Source organism: Alligator sinensis, unplaced genomic scaffold (genome assembly GCF_000455745.1).
Source record: "Alligator sinensis unplaced genomic scaffold, ASM45574v1 scaffold444_1, whole genome shotgun sequence".
In the NCBI taxonomy this organism is placed as follows: domain Eukaryota; kingdom Metazoa; phylum Chordata; order Crocodylia; family Alligatoridae; genus Alligator; species Alligator sinensis.
The window spans coordinates 2122277-2136819 of NW_005841886.1; the positions used below are offsets into that span (position 1 = coordinate 2122277).

The 14543-nt window shown below is 44.5% G+C and overlaps 1 protein-coding gene across 8 annotated transcripts in view; it reads left to right on the plus strand.

The window, feature by feature from the left end:
• TANC2 (tetratricopeptide repeat, ankyrin repeat and coiled-coil containing 2) overlaps positions 1-14543 on the plus strand; it is a 774525-nt gene that overhangs the window by 586358 nt on the left and 173624 nt on the right. For all 8 annotated transcript variants that reach the window (XR_003092631.1, XR_003092633.1, XR_003092632.1 and 5 more), the window contains one exon: positions 1781-1906. Coding sequence is in view for 5 of the 8 variants with exons in the window: in XM_025196865.1 (XP_025052650.1) it covers positions 1781-1906 (126 nt within the window). In the remaining 3 variants the exon portion in view is untranslated. The remainder of the gene's footprint in view (positions 1-1780; positions 1907-14543) is intronic.

Below are 14543 nucleotides of genomic sequence, written 5' to 3' on the forward strand. Positions count from 1 at the left end.
AGAGGTCCAATGTTGCCCTTATTTCTCTTTCGACTTCCCATGTATCTGAATAAGGACTTTTTATTGTCCAGCCATTTTGAGCTCGGTTTTGGCCTTGGCTTTTCTGGTCCGCTCCCTACAGGTGTGGGCCAGTGATGCATAATCCTCCTTAGAGGTATTTCCCATCTTCCAACCCTTATAGGCTTTACAGATAGGAGTTTCTATAGGCTTCCCACCTTCCTCTCTGCTCAGCCAGTCTCACTGTTATGTGGCCTCTTGATTACTATTAGACTATCACAATACATTTTATATTTTACAAAAGATGCTCATCATCATTTCTCTTTCTGGTATGCTCTACATTTTTTCTGCTAAGGAAACCATTTGTCTCTGTTGATTTGAAATAGCTTGTGATATATTGCTCACTTACTGCAAGGTGTCAGTGGGAACCTGCTTCCATTCCCCTCTGGTACTAAAACTCCTGTTTATAAATATTTTCAATCATTAGGTGTCCGAGTAAAAAATAACACTTAAAGAATCAATCATTGAAATGGGCATATTTAAATGTCACAATTTTGATAAAGCATACCAGATGTAATCAAAGTAATCCCTGAGGCCATCTGATCCAAAGATAAGTATTTTTCAAAATCAGGATGAATGTATCCTTTAAGCTATTTAATGCATCCTACATAGAAGTTATTTGTTTTGATCCCACATGGAAGTTTTGCCTGTAGCATAGTCCCTGCAGAAGTAGCCCAAGCACTTAGAGTGCTTCTGCCAACTGGTGGTGTGTCACTCAATTTTTAGTCCTTAATTTCAGATTGGAAGGAATAAAATAATTTGCTCTGTATTTCTTGGCAGTTTCAGATTGCTGCTTGAAAATCTATCCCTGGCCTTTCAAAAACTGACAAGTAATACAGGACATTTCTATTTCTATTCACATAAGGGTGGTGCTTTCAACTAAGAGCAATCCATTGCTACCAATTAATCATGTATTATTAGAGGAACAAAGTTCTATCATGCACAGATGATGTTTGTATAGTAACATCTTTTTTAGGACAGAAAGTCTCTTCTTTTTATCATTTGTACGTCTTTTTGCCTGCCTGTTGGGGTATTATATTTCCATAAGTCATTCTACCTGTCCGAATAGATGGATTTCAGTGTCCAAACTGAGTTGATTTAAAATGATTCATGAAGAGATTTGTTGCAATTCACTTAACTGTCATTGTTAAATTCCTTTTGATATGGCAAGTCATTGATGATCTTTATTAAACTTGTTCCCTAAGCAATTAAATTATATTTTTTCAACAGAAGAGGGTTGATGGGTATAAGTATCTCCTTTTCTCTTTGTCTTTTTCACTGCTGAACAGCATCAGGAAACTAAGCCAGTGTAAAATGTGTTGGGAATGTTTCCACATCTCCTTATTCCTAGCTGTGTGAAATTACTGTGTCCTGTCTTTCTGAACTTGCTTCATGGACAAGCTATCCATATTACTTGTAATTTCTACCTTTAAGAAACTAAAGAGCAGGAAGGAAATGCACAATTTTTTCCTGGCCTAAGCAATTTGAATAAAGCTTCTCAAATAATATTTTACGCTTGCATTTTTGTCCACCCTAGGATTTGTGGCATGTCAAGGTTGAAAGTAGTAATCCATAATATCATTTCTATGCTTACTTCATCTCAGCTGTGTTGATTTAATATAGTTATAAATGTAGGTGTTTTGTTTAAAAAATAAAACTATATGAACAAAAATACTAGAACTTGGAGCCAGATCTGATTTAGCTGTTTGCTTTCTCTTGGCAGCCACCAGCTCAGCCCACTTAGAAGATCTAGCTTACCTGGATGAGCAGAGGCACACACCCCTACGCACATCCCTCCGAATGCCTCGGCAGAGCATGGCAGGTGCCCGCACACAACAGGATCTAAGAGGTAAGCTCCAGATGGAGAACCTGTGTGCCGTAAGAAGTGGTTGCCAGTGGTGTCCATGATGCCCCTACTCCTCCTCAATTCATGCTTTGTCTTGGTGGGAGTGGTTGAATCAGATTAAGTTTCACGTTTTATACACATGAAGTGCTGTCTTGCCGCTCGGAGCTGAGGTGGCTTCCTTTGATTTGCAGCATATTTCCTCCTAGCATTGTCAAATAAGAGGGGAAAGGCAAACATGAGAGAAGCTGTCATCACAGACTTGAGTACTGAACTCTTTAGATGATAGTATTTCTGAAGACACTGATGAACAGTGCAAAAGGAGCTGTGGGGAAGCAGCACTAAAGTAACCTTTCTGGGTTTCTTCTTGTTACAATGTTTGCTTAAAAAGCAAATGTGTCGACTTTGATGTCTATTCAGTTTTCAGAATTGTGTGCTGGTAAGTTATAAAGATGTGTTCCACACCACAGTGTACTTGCCTGAGTTTATCCTTTTACTGGGTTTTGGCTTGTTTGCATTTCAGCAAGCGCTGCTTGCAAAAAAGGCATCATTGTTACAGATTCATTTTTCACCCATAGGCTAACTTAGTTGAAAAAAGATGCCTGAGTTTTGAATTGTATTTCAGATAGATAACCAGCAGGGATCTGGGTTTTCTGTTCCCCACAGAAAAACACAGATTTTCCCCTTTGCAGCAGGAAACCACAGTTTTCCCTTTGCAGGCTGTTAGAGCTCCAGCTTTCAAGGAGCTGCTTGAAGCTGGAGGGAGGAGGGTGGGGGGAGAAGGCAATCGGAGGCAGGGGGCGTGACGTGCATGCATGCGCACGCGCACACACAGCTGCAGGAGCAGGGAAGAGAGCAGTTCCTGCAGCTGCCTGCAGGTAAGTGTATGGGTGGGGGGCATAGATGACATGTGGGGACATTGACGATGTGTCAAGGGGCAGTGCTGCAGCACTGACAGTGGGGCGCAGGACTGTAGCCTGGCCAGAATCAGCACCTAGCAGCAGCAGAGGAGGGGGGGAGGGGCTGAGGAGTGGCAGCGGGGTGGGTAGGTGGGTGCTGTGTGCAGCATTGCTGTTGCTGCTGTGCCTGCCTGCCTCACCGCAGCCCTGCACCCACTGCTATTGCCTGCACAAGGTGGGATGGGACCTGTGCACCCACCTGCCCTCAGCACTGCCCACTGTGCTTGTTGGGGCACTGCTGCTGCAGGTTGAGGATGTGCAGTGGGCACCATGGGGGTTAGGTGGGCACACAGGTCCTGCAGTAACTCATGCAGGCAGCAGTAGTGGGTGCAGGGCTGCAGCTAGGCAGGCTGGCGTAGTAGCACTGCCCGTAGCCCCCACCACCCCTGATGCAGGATGCTGTTATGCTGCCCACAGCAATGCACAGCACTGTGCAGACCACTGCCTATTACCCCACCTGTCCCAGTGGTGTCCACCAGCTGCAAGAGGTTGGCTATGCCACCCTGCATGCTGCCCTGCAGACCCTAGCAGGTACCGACAGCCTGGGGTAGGAGGCAGAGGCCTGACCCACCAGCTGTAGGGGCTGTGGTACCATCTCTGGCCTGCCTTTAGCCCTTCTGACTGTCCTGGACCCTCCCTGGCCTTGCCCCAACCCCATTAGCAATGTCTCTGGGGGCACTCTCCCCATTTCTGCACTGACAATGGGGTGCAGAGATTTCATAGATTTCATAGACATTCAGGCTGGAAGGGACCCCGGAGGATCATCGAGTCCATCCCCCTGCCCAGAGGCAGGAAGTCAGCAGGGATCATAGGATCCCAGCAAGATGAGCATCCAAATGTGTCTTGAAGGCATTCAAAGTGGGTGCTTGAATCACCTCCAGTGGCAGTCTATTCCAAACCTTGGGGGCTCAGACAGTAAAGAAATTCTTCCTTATGTCCAGCCTGAATCAGTCGCGGAGGAGTTTGTGACCGTTCAATCTTGTCATCCCTTGGGGCGCTCTGGTGAACAGACGTTCCCCTAGATCCTGGTGAATACCGCTGATAAACTTATAGGTGGCCATCAGATCGCCCCTGAGCCTGCGCTTTTCCATGCTGAAGAGTCCCAGGGCTCTCAGCCTCTCATCATAAGGTCTGGTTTCCTGACCTCTGATCATGCACATGGCTCTTCTCTGAACTCTCTCAAGCTTCTCCACACCCTTTTTTAATTGTGGGGCCCAAAACTGGACGCAGTACTCCAGCTGCAGCCTCACCAAGGCCGAGTACAAGGGGAGAATGACATCCTGGGATTTGCTTGAGAAGCATCTATGGATGAAAGCTCACTTTACTAGCCGCAGCATTGCATTGAAGGCTCATGTTCATCTTGTGGTCAATGATGACCCCCAAGTCTCTTTCTTCCATAGTGCTAGCCAGCGTAGCACTGCCGAGCCTATAAGGATGCTGCAGGTTTTTCCTCCCAAGGTGGAGAACCTTTCATTTTTTGGTGTTAAACACCATCAGGTTCTCGTCTGCCCATTTCCTGAGCCTGTCAAGATTTGCCTGGATCACCCTCCTGTCCTCAGGTGTTGATGCTTTACCCCAGAGTTTGGTGTCGTCAGCGAACTTGGCCAGTCCGGTTCTGACACCAGTGTCTACGTCATTGATGAAGATGTTAAAAAGTATAGGCCCTAGGACAGAGCCTTGAGATGTAGCCTGGCAGGAGCTAGCACCTGACAGCAGCAGGGGAGAGGATGGAGGTGGGGGTTGGGGGCACCTCCCAGGCAGGCCGGTACCCAGGTTCTGGGGCTGGACCCGGGACAGGCAGCTACAGCTTCCTTAGGCAGAGGGTGTTTTTGCAGCCACCATGAGGGGAGTCTGGGCCTGGGGAGGGGGGTGGGGTGATGGGGACCCCAGCCATTCCCCCTGTGCAGTCCCCAGCTCTGAGGGGTGGACATGTGCCTTCCCATGCTCCACAATTTATTGCCTATGTGGGGGTGTTGGAGAACTAAGACTTGGGGACCTTCCCTATGCCATTGGGGCTGTGGACCAAGCTCTGGTGAGCCTAAACCATCCCTGCACCATCAGGGACCCCCTGATGGCACAGAGGTGGTCTGGACATGCCAGAGCTTGGCACACAGCCCAGATGGCATGGGGCCTGTCTTGGCCATCAGGGGCCAAGCTCTGGCAAGTCGGGACCAGCCCTGCATCAGGGGAGGGGCCAAGCTATGGAAAGCCCCACAAACCCACTGCCTTACCCACACACCCACCCCCTGCCCCACACACTGGGGGGTTGAGGCCTGGAGGCAGGGGAAAGCTGGGGTGGGCAGGGGGGCATCCAGAAATGAGGGCAGCCCCACCTTGTGCCTCCTCCTCTGCCCCCACGCAAGCTGAGGTGGGGCCTTGCCCTGGGGTACTATGATCCCCGCCACCTCAGTGCCCTGGGTGGTTGCCCTCACTGCCCACCCCTAGAGCCAGTTCGTCGTGCTGGCAGGACTGGTGGTGGCAGGGCAGTGGGGTGCGAGTCATGCTGGCACTGCTTGGGGGGGCTGTGGCTTGGGAGTGAGGGGCACTGACATATCACGGCTGCTCAGCACCACAAAACAGTGGAGGGGACAGCTGTAGCTGGATTCACATCCTGGTGAGTGAAGTGGACAGGGGGAGCTCTGATTTTCAATGATAAAAAACCCGAAATCAAATGCCAAAATATATAGGTATTTAGAATTTTGTTTTATGACGATGACTGAGGTGCTAGTAAGCTTCCAAATTGTAAATAGATCAATAAAACATTGTGTTCAACTGATACCTATATATAGTGGCATTTCATTTTAATAATAGAAAAATGCAGATTTTGGGGGTGTTAATTAGAGAATTTGGGATTTTTATCAGAGAAAACCAAGATAACTGATAATCAGCAAGAAGTCTGTCATCTAGACGTGTACAAATCAGCAGGTCCTGACGATCTCCACCCCAGAGTGCCGAGGGAATTAGCAGAGGTCATTGTGGGACCCCTGCCACGGCTTTACGAGCATTCGTGGTGCTCTGGCAAAGTGCCGGATGACTGGAAAAGAGCCAATGTGGTCCCCATTTTCAAAAAAGGGAGGAAGGAGGACCCAGGAAACTATAGGCCCGTTAGTCTTATCTCGGTCCTGGGGAAGCTTTTTGAGAAAATTATCCAGGAGCACATCTGCAAGGGACCAGCAGGGGAGATTATGCTTAGGGGCAACCAACATGGGTTAATTCGATGCAGGTCCTGTCAGACCAACCCGGTGGCCTTCTATGACCAGGTCACAAGATCCTTGGACGCAGGTGTCATGGTGGATGTAGTCTTTCTGGACTTTAGGAAGGCCTTTGACACTGTCTCTCACTTCATTCTCATTAAAAAATTAGGTGACTGTGGCATCGATGCCTATACAGTCGGATGGGTCGCAAATTGGCTGGAGGGCCACACCCAGAGAGTGGTGGTGGATGGGTCTTTTTCGACCTGGAGAGACGTGGGCAGTGGGGTCCCCCAGGCCTCAGTCCTCGGGCCCGCACTGTTCAACATGTTTATCAGCGACTTGGACGAGGGGGTGAAAAGCACTTTGTTCAAATTCACAGATGACACTAAGATGTGGGGAGAAGTGGACACGCTGGAGGAGAGAGACAGGCTGCAACCAGATCTAGACAGGTTACAGGGGTGGGCGGATGAGAACAGGATAGGCTTCAACAGTGACAAGTGCAAGGTATTGCACCTGGGGAGGAAGAACCAGCAGCATATCTACAGGCTGGGGAACTCCCTTCTTGTCAGCACAGAGGCAGAAAAGGATCTTGGTGTCATTATTGATTCCGAAATGAACATGGGCCGACAGTGTGAGGACTTGGTCAGGAAGGCTAACAGTACCTTGTCATGCATCCATAGATGCATCATGAGCAGGTCCAAGGAGATGATCTGCCCCCGCTATGCGACACTGGTCAGGCCATAGTTGGAATACTGCATCCAATTCTGGGCACTGCACTTCAGGAGGGATGTGGCCAGCATCGAGAGGGTCCAGAGGAGGGCCACTCACATGATCAGGGGACAGCAGGGCAGGCCCTATGAGCAGAGGCTACAGGACCTGAACCTGTTCAGCCTGCACAAGAGAAGGCTGAGAGGGGATCTGGTGATGGTCTACAAACTGGCCAAGGGGGACCAGCAGGCTATGGGAGAGTCCCTGTTCCCCCGAGCACTACCGGGAGTAACGAGGAATAATGGCCATAACTTGATGGAGAGTAAATTCAGGGTGGACATCAGAAAGCACTACTTCACAGGCATGGCGGCTAGGAGCTGGAACCAACTTCCAAGGGGAGTGGTGCTCACTCCTACCCTGGGGGTCTTCAGAAAGAGGCTGGGATACAAACCAAATGGGTCAGAAAGAGGCTGGATAATCACCTAGCTGGGGTCATTTGACCCCAGCATCCTTTCCTGCCCATGGCAGGGGGTCGGACTTGATGATCTGCTCAGATCCCTTCCGACCTTACCAACTATGAAACTATCTAAGGGGGAAAAAATTCTTATGAATAAAATATTTATGGATTTTTAATTTTTTTTTTTAATTGGAGAAAAAACACTCCATTCCAATTGAATTCGGTACAATTCCAGCTGTCTGCATGTGCACTTTAATGTGCATTAGCCTATTTAATTATGTATTAAAGCATTACTAAAAAATGTGTTATTTAGTTAATGTGCGTTAAAATAGACTAATGGGCATTAAGCATCACTTAAACCCATGCTCTTTAGTTAATGCATATTAAGACAGGCTAATGCACATTTCCCAGTACCTCACAGTGGAGGTACTAGATTTAATGCGCATTAACTAAAGCACGTCAATGCACGTGTAGATGTGCGCAGCATGTAGCTAAAACAAAAACAAATATACTGTGTATGGGTGCATCCAGACAAGCATGGCTGTGCGGTATGTGGTGCCACAAACACATCTGGACCACCACATACCACACAATCCGGTGTTCTCTGCCCTGCAAGGGCACGCTGCCCAGGCGTGTGCTGTTCTAGGTTTTTTTTCTGTGGAGTTTTTTTACCCATGGATGAGGTCAAAAAAACCTGTGGGGAAAAAAAGTGGACCATTGCATGCATGGGCAGTGCACACCACTGAAAATGCTGCAGCTCTGCCTGGCAGGATCGCTGCAGCTGCAGACCCAGGAGGCCCCCCAGAGCCCCAGGTAAGGCTACTGGGGCCAGCACAGTGCTGGCTTCAGCCTCCCCTACTGCCCCCAGGGTAACTTGCGTGCCAAAGTGCATGTGGCCCAGGTGTTCCCTGGGGACAAGTAGCTGTGGCACAAGGTGAGCTGCCACTACTTGTCCCCGGGAAACCAAACACCTGAGCTCATCTGGATGCGGCCTATAAGGTTAATTTGAACTGAGAGTCACTATTTCAGTGTTTTCCTAACGATCCTTTTGAAAAGTATTTCTAGAGGGAAACTTTTGTGGTCAGATATCTCTCAGTATCAAGGAGTTCTAGGAAAGGGAGCTACCAGTTGAAATTCCCGGGGTTGATATTGATACCTTAGAGTAATCCTAACTGTGTCTGCTTTATTTATTTTCAAGGAAGTTCAGTTATATATGCTGCTTTCTGTAACCCAGTCACTGGCTTTGTGTTGCTTCTCCTTTAAGTGGAGCACTGGCAACTGATTGTCTCTGGAAATTAATATTTTTTTCTATTAACTATTGCTTTAACTATTAACTAACTCATATTAATTATTAGGTTCTTCTGTGTAGCATGTAGGAACCGGGAGTAGCATTTCTTCCTAGTCCTATGCTACTTCATAGAGCAGTAGACTAATCAGGGAAGCTCACCCTGTTCCCTCAGAAATGATCAAACAATTTTGTGCCTTGGTGACATGTTTCATGTCCTGTAGTCTCAGGATGGAAGCCTACAAATTGTTTGTTTCCTCCTCTTGTGCGAGAGCTTTTCTGCTGTTGCTTTGCTATAGGTCCAACTTACGTTTGCCTGTCTACAAGGCATTCACTGCCTGTTAACAATGCATGGAGCTCTCCTCCTCTCCCCTGGGTGACATGATTATTTTTTGCTTGAGGAATGGACCAGCTCCTTCAAGTAAGGAAGTGTGAATTCTGAGTGCATCAGGACATCCTAGATTTGTTTCTAGTGCAGCAATCAAATGGCATTGTAAGGTTGGCCAGTTTTAATTCTATGAGGATTTTCACAAAATACGCAACCCCCTGCCTGAAAGAAAAACGGGATTTTGTGTTGTTTTGGATCATGGTTTGTAATGAAATCATATAGCTGGTGATACTGTTATAAAAATGTATTAGCAGGCTGTAAGTGAAGAAGGCAAACAGAATTTCCATATGTTCTAACTGAGCTGTTTGCCAAGCCTTCATAATTTGCAATGATTGCATCCAAAACATTAAACTTTATTGTAGGAACAGAATCAAATTGTTTTCCAGACACACTTTTAAAAAATGTGCAGCACCACATATTTTCTTTTCTCTTTTGGAGATGGTTGAATCCTCATAGCAGCAGTGTTTCATGTTTTATGTCTTTCTCTGGTTCTTGTTGAGGTGACACACTATCCTACAATAAGGAAGGGGAAAGAAGGGAAAAAATACATTACTTCAGAAGTCTTTTTTATTCCTGGGACTTGTGTTTTTCCTAAATGTTATAACATCCTAACATTTCCCTAAAATGCTCTGTTGTCCATATCTTTGTGTTGTTTCACCAATTGGAAATCCAAGGCTTGGGTTAAGTTTTAATAGCTCAAGCTTTGGGGCTCTTCAGAAATGGTACCCAGCCTTTAGTGGCGCATGTATTGGTTTCATATGTAAACACTAAAGCTTATGACCATTTTTTTAACCTACTGATTCACCTAGTGCTTGATATTTAATTTTTTTCATGCAGAAGCCAAATGGGTAAACATCAGGTCAAGGACTCTTCCCTTCTTTTGATTGTGACTGTTATACCACTTTATTTTAATAAAGGGAACTGCATTGAGTCCCTGTTTAATCCCAAAAGCAGGAGAAATATCTTGTACAAGTATCTGTTGTTAAACAGACTAGTGAATTGACTTCTCATCTCATTGAGTTCAGCCAGGGGACTTTAAAGCTATTTTAGTTTCTTGTAGCCTAACATAAAAGATAATAGTATGGCAAAAATAGAAGGCAAGTAGAGACAAAAATACTGTGTATTAAAATATCCCCAGCCTTGCCGTCATGTTCCCTTCTCAAATGAAGGCAGCTTAGTGTTAATTTACTATGTAAAACAATCTTGTGAAATACTTTAGGAAGGATTGGATAGGGAATTCTCATGTATTAACACTCTTGCATGAGAGTACAAAGCACTGTTCTTAATTCCAGCAGTGCTATACTGCTACCTTTTATTTATCTTCCTTTGTGAATTACTGTTTCCACATACTTGTCATGACAGCATACTTTGACCTGTTAGGCTTGAGGTTTCCTTTTTGACTGACATTTTTGAAAACTTGAAATAAAAACTTGAAAGCAGAAATGTAATCAGGGCAACATTGGTATTATTTATATATGGAGTAGAAGAATAGAAAATCAAGATCCTGAAGCATTTAGTATAACAGGATTTGCATGCTGCTGTTTAATACGGGATAGATGGAGAAGACAATAGACATTATTGTGTTCTTCTGAACTCTCCTTCAGTTGGAATAAGTACCAAGGCACTTCTGGCCTGGTCTTGATGTCTACATATTTTCAATACTCTTGTTTGGTGTCTTAGTACTGTATGGGCTTTGTATTAGGCAGCAAGAAATCTTTGTGTTCCAGTTGGCGGTGTGAAAATGGAACCAGTAGCAAATGAACAACAACATTTAATATAAATAATGAATTGTGGATACTTATTGCCAGGATAGGTAAGAAGGAGTTCTTGTTCTCTTTGGAAAAAGACCAGTCTGTAAGCCAAATGGTTTTCTAACAGATGCTTTTAGGGCCTTCTTATACGTGAGCTGCTCAAATGTTGATCATTGTTAGTACTAGCTTGAGTTTGGAGCAGTCACATATCCCGACCAGCACGGTCTTGGAGGACTAAAAGGTAAGAATCTCTCTCCTCCTATTCTAGGTTTCCTCATCTGCCCACAGGGCTGCCCCAGTTCTGCCGCCACGCCCCCCCGCCGCCCCTTGGGGTCCCCTCTGCCTTCCCTGCTCCCAGAACTCTCCTGTCCCTCACTTACTTGTGGCTGCCTACGCTGTCTGCCCTAGGGAGGCAGGCAGGGAAAAGTTAATTGCCCTGCCTAGTCTCTGCTGCCACTCCTGTTGCTGGGCTGCTGCTGTTCTCTGGGCTGAGCCTGGCCCAGAGAGAGCAGTGGTGGGGCTGGCCAGGAAGGCAAATTAACCCTTCCCTGCCTGCTGTCCTGTGACAGACTGTAGGCAGCTACAAGTAAATGGAGGGGCAGTGAGTGGGGGTCTGGGGTGCTGGGGAGGGTCGAGGGGGAGGCAGTGGTCCTGATCCAGGCCAGAGTAGGAGGTGGGGGCAGGTAGGATGTTTCCACTAAGATGTAGCCTAGAGTGGCCACACTTTAGTGTAACATGAGCTGGGTAATATAGATCAGAGACAATCCTGCCCTGGAGTAGCATAATTTTGAGCTGCCTAACAAATGCTTAAAACTAGTTTTGGGTATTAATGGGTGGATAATCCGCTGTGAAGAGCTCTAGGAGCTGCCCAAAATTACTGTGTAACAAGGCCCTTACAGATCCTGTAACAAAATCAGACTGCCATTACAAATTCCATCTGCGCAGGGGAGAGGGATCTATCTGTGAGTTAGGGAAAGGAGTCTCTCTAAAGGGTCATGTACCCATCTGCAGTTTGGGGTTGTAAGTGAAATGTATTAGTGGATCTCAGCCCATTCTTTTCATGTCTTTGGTCCCTATTATACAACCAGATTTAGTTTAATAGGATTGGCATTTATCTTCTGCTCTGGAGGGACATAGGTCAGAAATATAAAGGGATGTTTCAGATCATGATTGAAGTGGATTCTGCATAAGAAACTTGCACAGCCTTTATAATGTCAGTATGTTATTAGTATGAAAATTCACACTCTCCCCACCCTGTCTTCTCCTCCTACCCCCTCCTTCTATATAAATATGGGTTTAATTTACCTCACCGTGGTATCTCACGTTCTGGATATTACCATGGGACTCTAGCTTAAATTCTATAAAATGCTTCATTAAAAAATAATATTAAAACCAGCAAGGGGTTGACAAATTGTCGGGTATAAAAATGCAAGTCATTAATGCATTTTGTGGTTTTAGCTAGCCCTGAAGCCAAGCAAGTAACCCAGATCTTCCAAACTGTGCGCACACATTCTGGCCTGCTAATAATTAACATTTTTTGTTTGGTTCCTTCTGAGTCCATTCCAGCTATCTGACCTTCAATGAATTGCTGTTTAAAATGTAAAGGCTGTGATGCTGCCTTCCTACCCACAATTTCTTCTCTCTCCATGATATGTTTTTACTTGGTTTCTCATTCCCCATTCTCTTCCTCTGTTGCTAAATCAGCTTTTAGGAAGAAAATGAAGGATCATTTGTCCTCTTGCAGAAGTCAGAATGCAGGGGTTGCTGCTGGGAGTACATCAAAGCCCTGCAGTTAATCACCTTCTGTGACATGCTGCTTAATAAAAGCACAGCTCTGTGGGTCTTTATTATGTGCCTAAATCTTAGTACTTGCCACCATTCTGGACGTGTCTACACGAGATACTAACTGCACAGTAGTCTAATAACATTGTGCAGTAGCATGCTGGGCAAAAACTATGCTACTATGCAGTAGTATTAGGCTAGTGCATAGTAAGCGTCACTAAAAAAAAATACATTGGTGCTACTGCGCAGTAGCGCAAGTTACTATGTGTTAACTTAGTACTTGATTATCCAAGTACAAAACTTAATACATAGTAACTATGGCGCATTAATGAATGTGTAGACATCCCCTCTGTGTCTTGCCTGATTCTGCTTAGAGACTGCAAGCTGTTGAGGATTATAATATGAGGAGGGAAAATGCTGAGTGGTTCATCAGATACCAAGAGTTAAATACATATCTGGCATATAGCATGTGACCAGACATTGGCACTTGAAAATGATTTTGCCTTTTTTTTCCCCTAAAACTGTTAGCAAATTCTAAAGCTATTTTCTGCTTTAAAGATAAGCAGTTTTGGTTTAAAATAGGTATTGACTAGGTAACGTTTTAACAGAATTTTCAAAATAGGAATGAAGAATGCTGACTACACTGCAGGCTTGTATTTAGTCAGCACAGTAAAATGAAGTATTTGAGGCCTTTTCCTACCATGTGGAGTTAATTTTTAAGCATTTGGTACAACTATAACTTTGGTGGCTAATGAAACAGAGAACATATCATGAGTGCTGATGTCCAAATGGTTATGGCACTAAACTTTTTCTTACTGGCAAGGTACTTAAATGGAGCACAGAGATTACAGCCAATTACGGGGGGGGGAATCTCATATAATTTATACTTATTAGCCTGAAATATGGGTCTGACAGGAATAGGATTCATAGAGAGGTCTCAGATACACCCCTCCCAGCAGGCAGTGATGAGGATTTGGGGCAACTCTTTGGTATGAGGACCTGATTAGTTAAAACCCCAGAAGGGAAAGGGAAGGACACTTTCCTGAAATAGAACAGCAAAGTAATACGTTTTTCTGTTAAGAAAATACTTGAAATTAAAAAAAAAATTGACAGAGTTAAAAATATAAAAGTAAATAGTATTTCATGGTTATGTGGGCTGCTGTTTGTTGATAGCTGATTATATTACATTTTTCTTTCCTTGTTTTTTATAGTTATTTTTCAAAAGCTGTAATTGTCAGAAGTAAGAGTCCCATCACAAATAAAAGTCGTTTATTTTTTTTTAGACCCTGTTCTGACTTATTGATCAATATTGGGCATGTCAGACTACCTCCTAGGGCTCTGCTTAGCACACTGAAAGATATTTCATGGAAGAGAACCTCCCTCAAATTCCTTACCAGGGCACTCATTGTTATGGCCATATGGGATCAATAAAATATGATTGCCATAATAACTTTATTTTAAGGTCAAACACCAAAGAAAGTTTTAAGCATTTAGGTAGTTTTCAAAATGTTAATTTAGCCACATTGTTCCAATGTACTTCTTGGTCTGTCCCCTAAACTCCTTTGAAAATTACATGCGAAGTGAATGTTTTAAGTTCACTTTTCAAGTTTAGAGTTCCAATGACTTTACATTTTGGACATTTCAGTGTTAACATTGCATTAATGCTACTTGTTGCATTCAAGAACAATAACTAGTTATAGCCCCAGACTAATGTAAAAATAATTTTCAATTTGATAAGCATTTGGACATAAGGAATAAATACGCATAAATACAAAACTAGACTGGATATTTAAAAACCTGTTAGTACATCTTCCAAAGAAGGTAATGCAAGAAAAAAAAATTGAAGCAGTAATTTAATAATTACTTGCTCAAAATGAAAACAGATTTACCTATATAAAAAAGACCTGCATTCTTTCCACTGTTTAAGAGTAAATGTATTCATCCATCTTCTCCCCAAACACCCTATTTCATATAGTTTTTTAATGCTTTCTGTGAATGCTATCATACTGCTGTGTGCGTAGCAATACAGACAGGGAGGCATGTGTTAGAGTATGTATGTATGTAAATTTGTCATCAACTTCTAGAAAAATGATTTAGTTCCGGGTTTAGTATGTGAGTG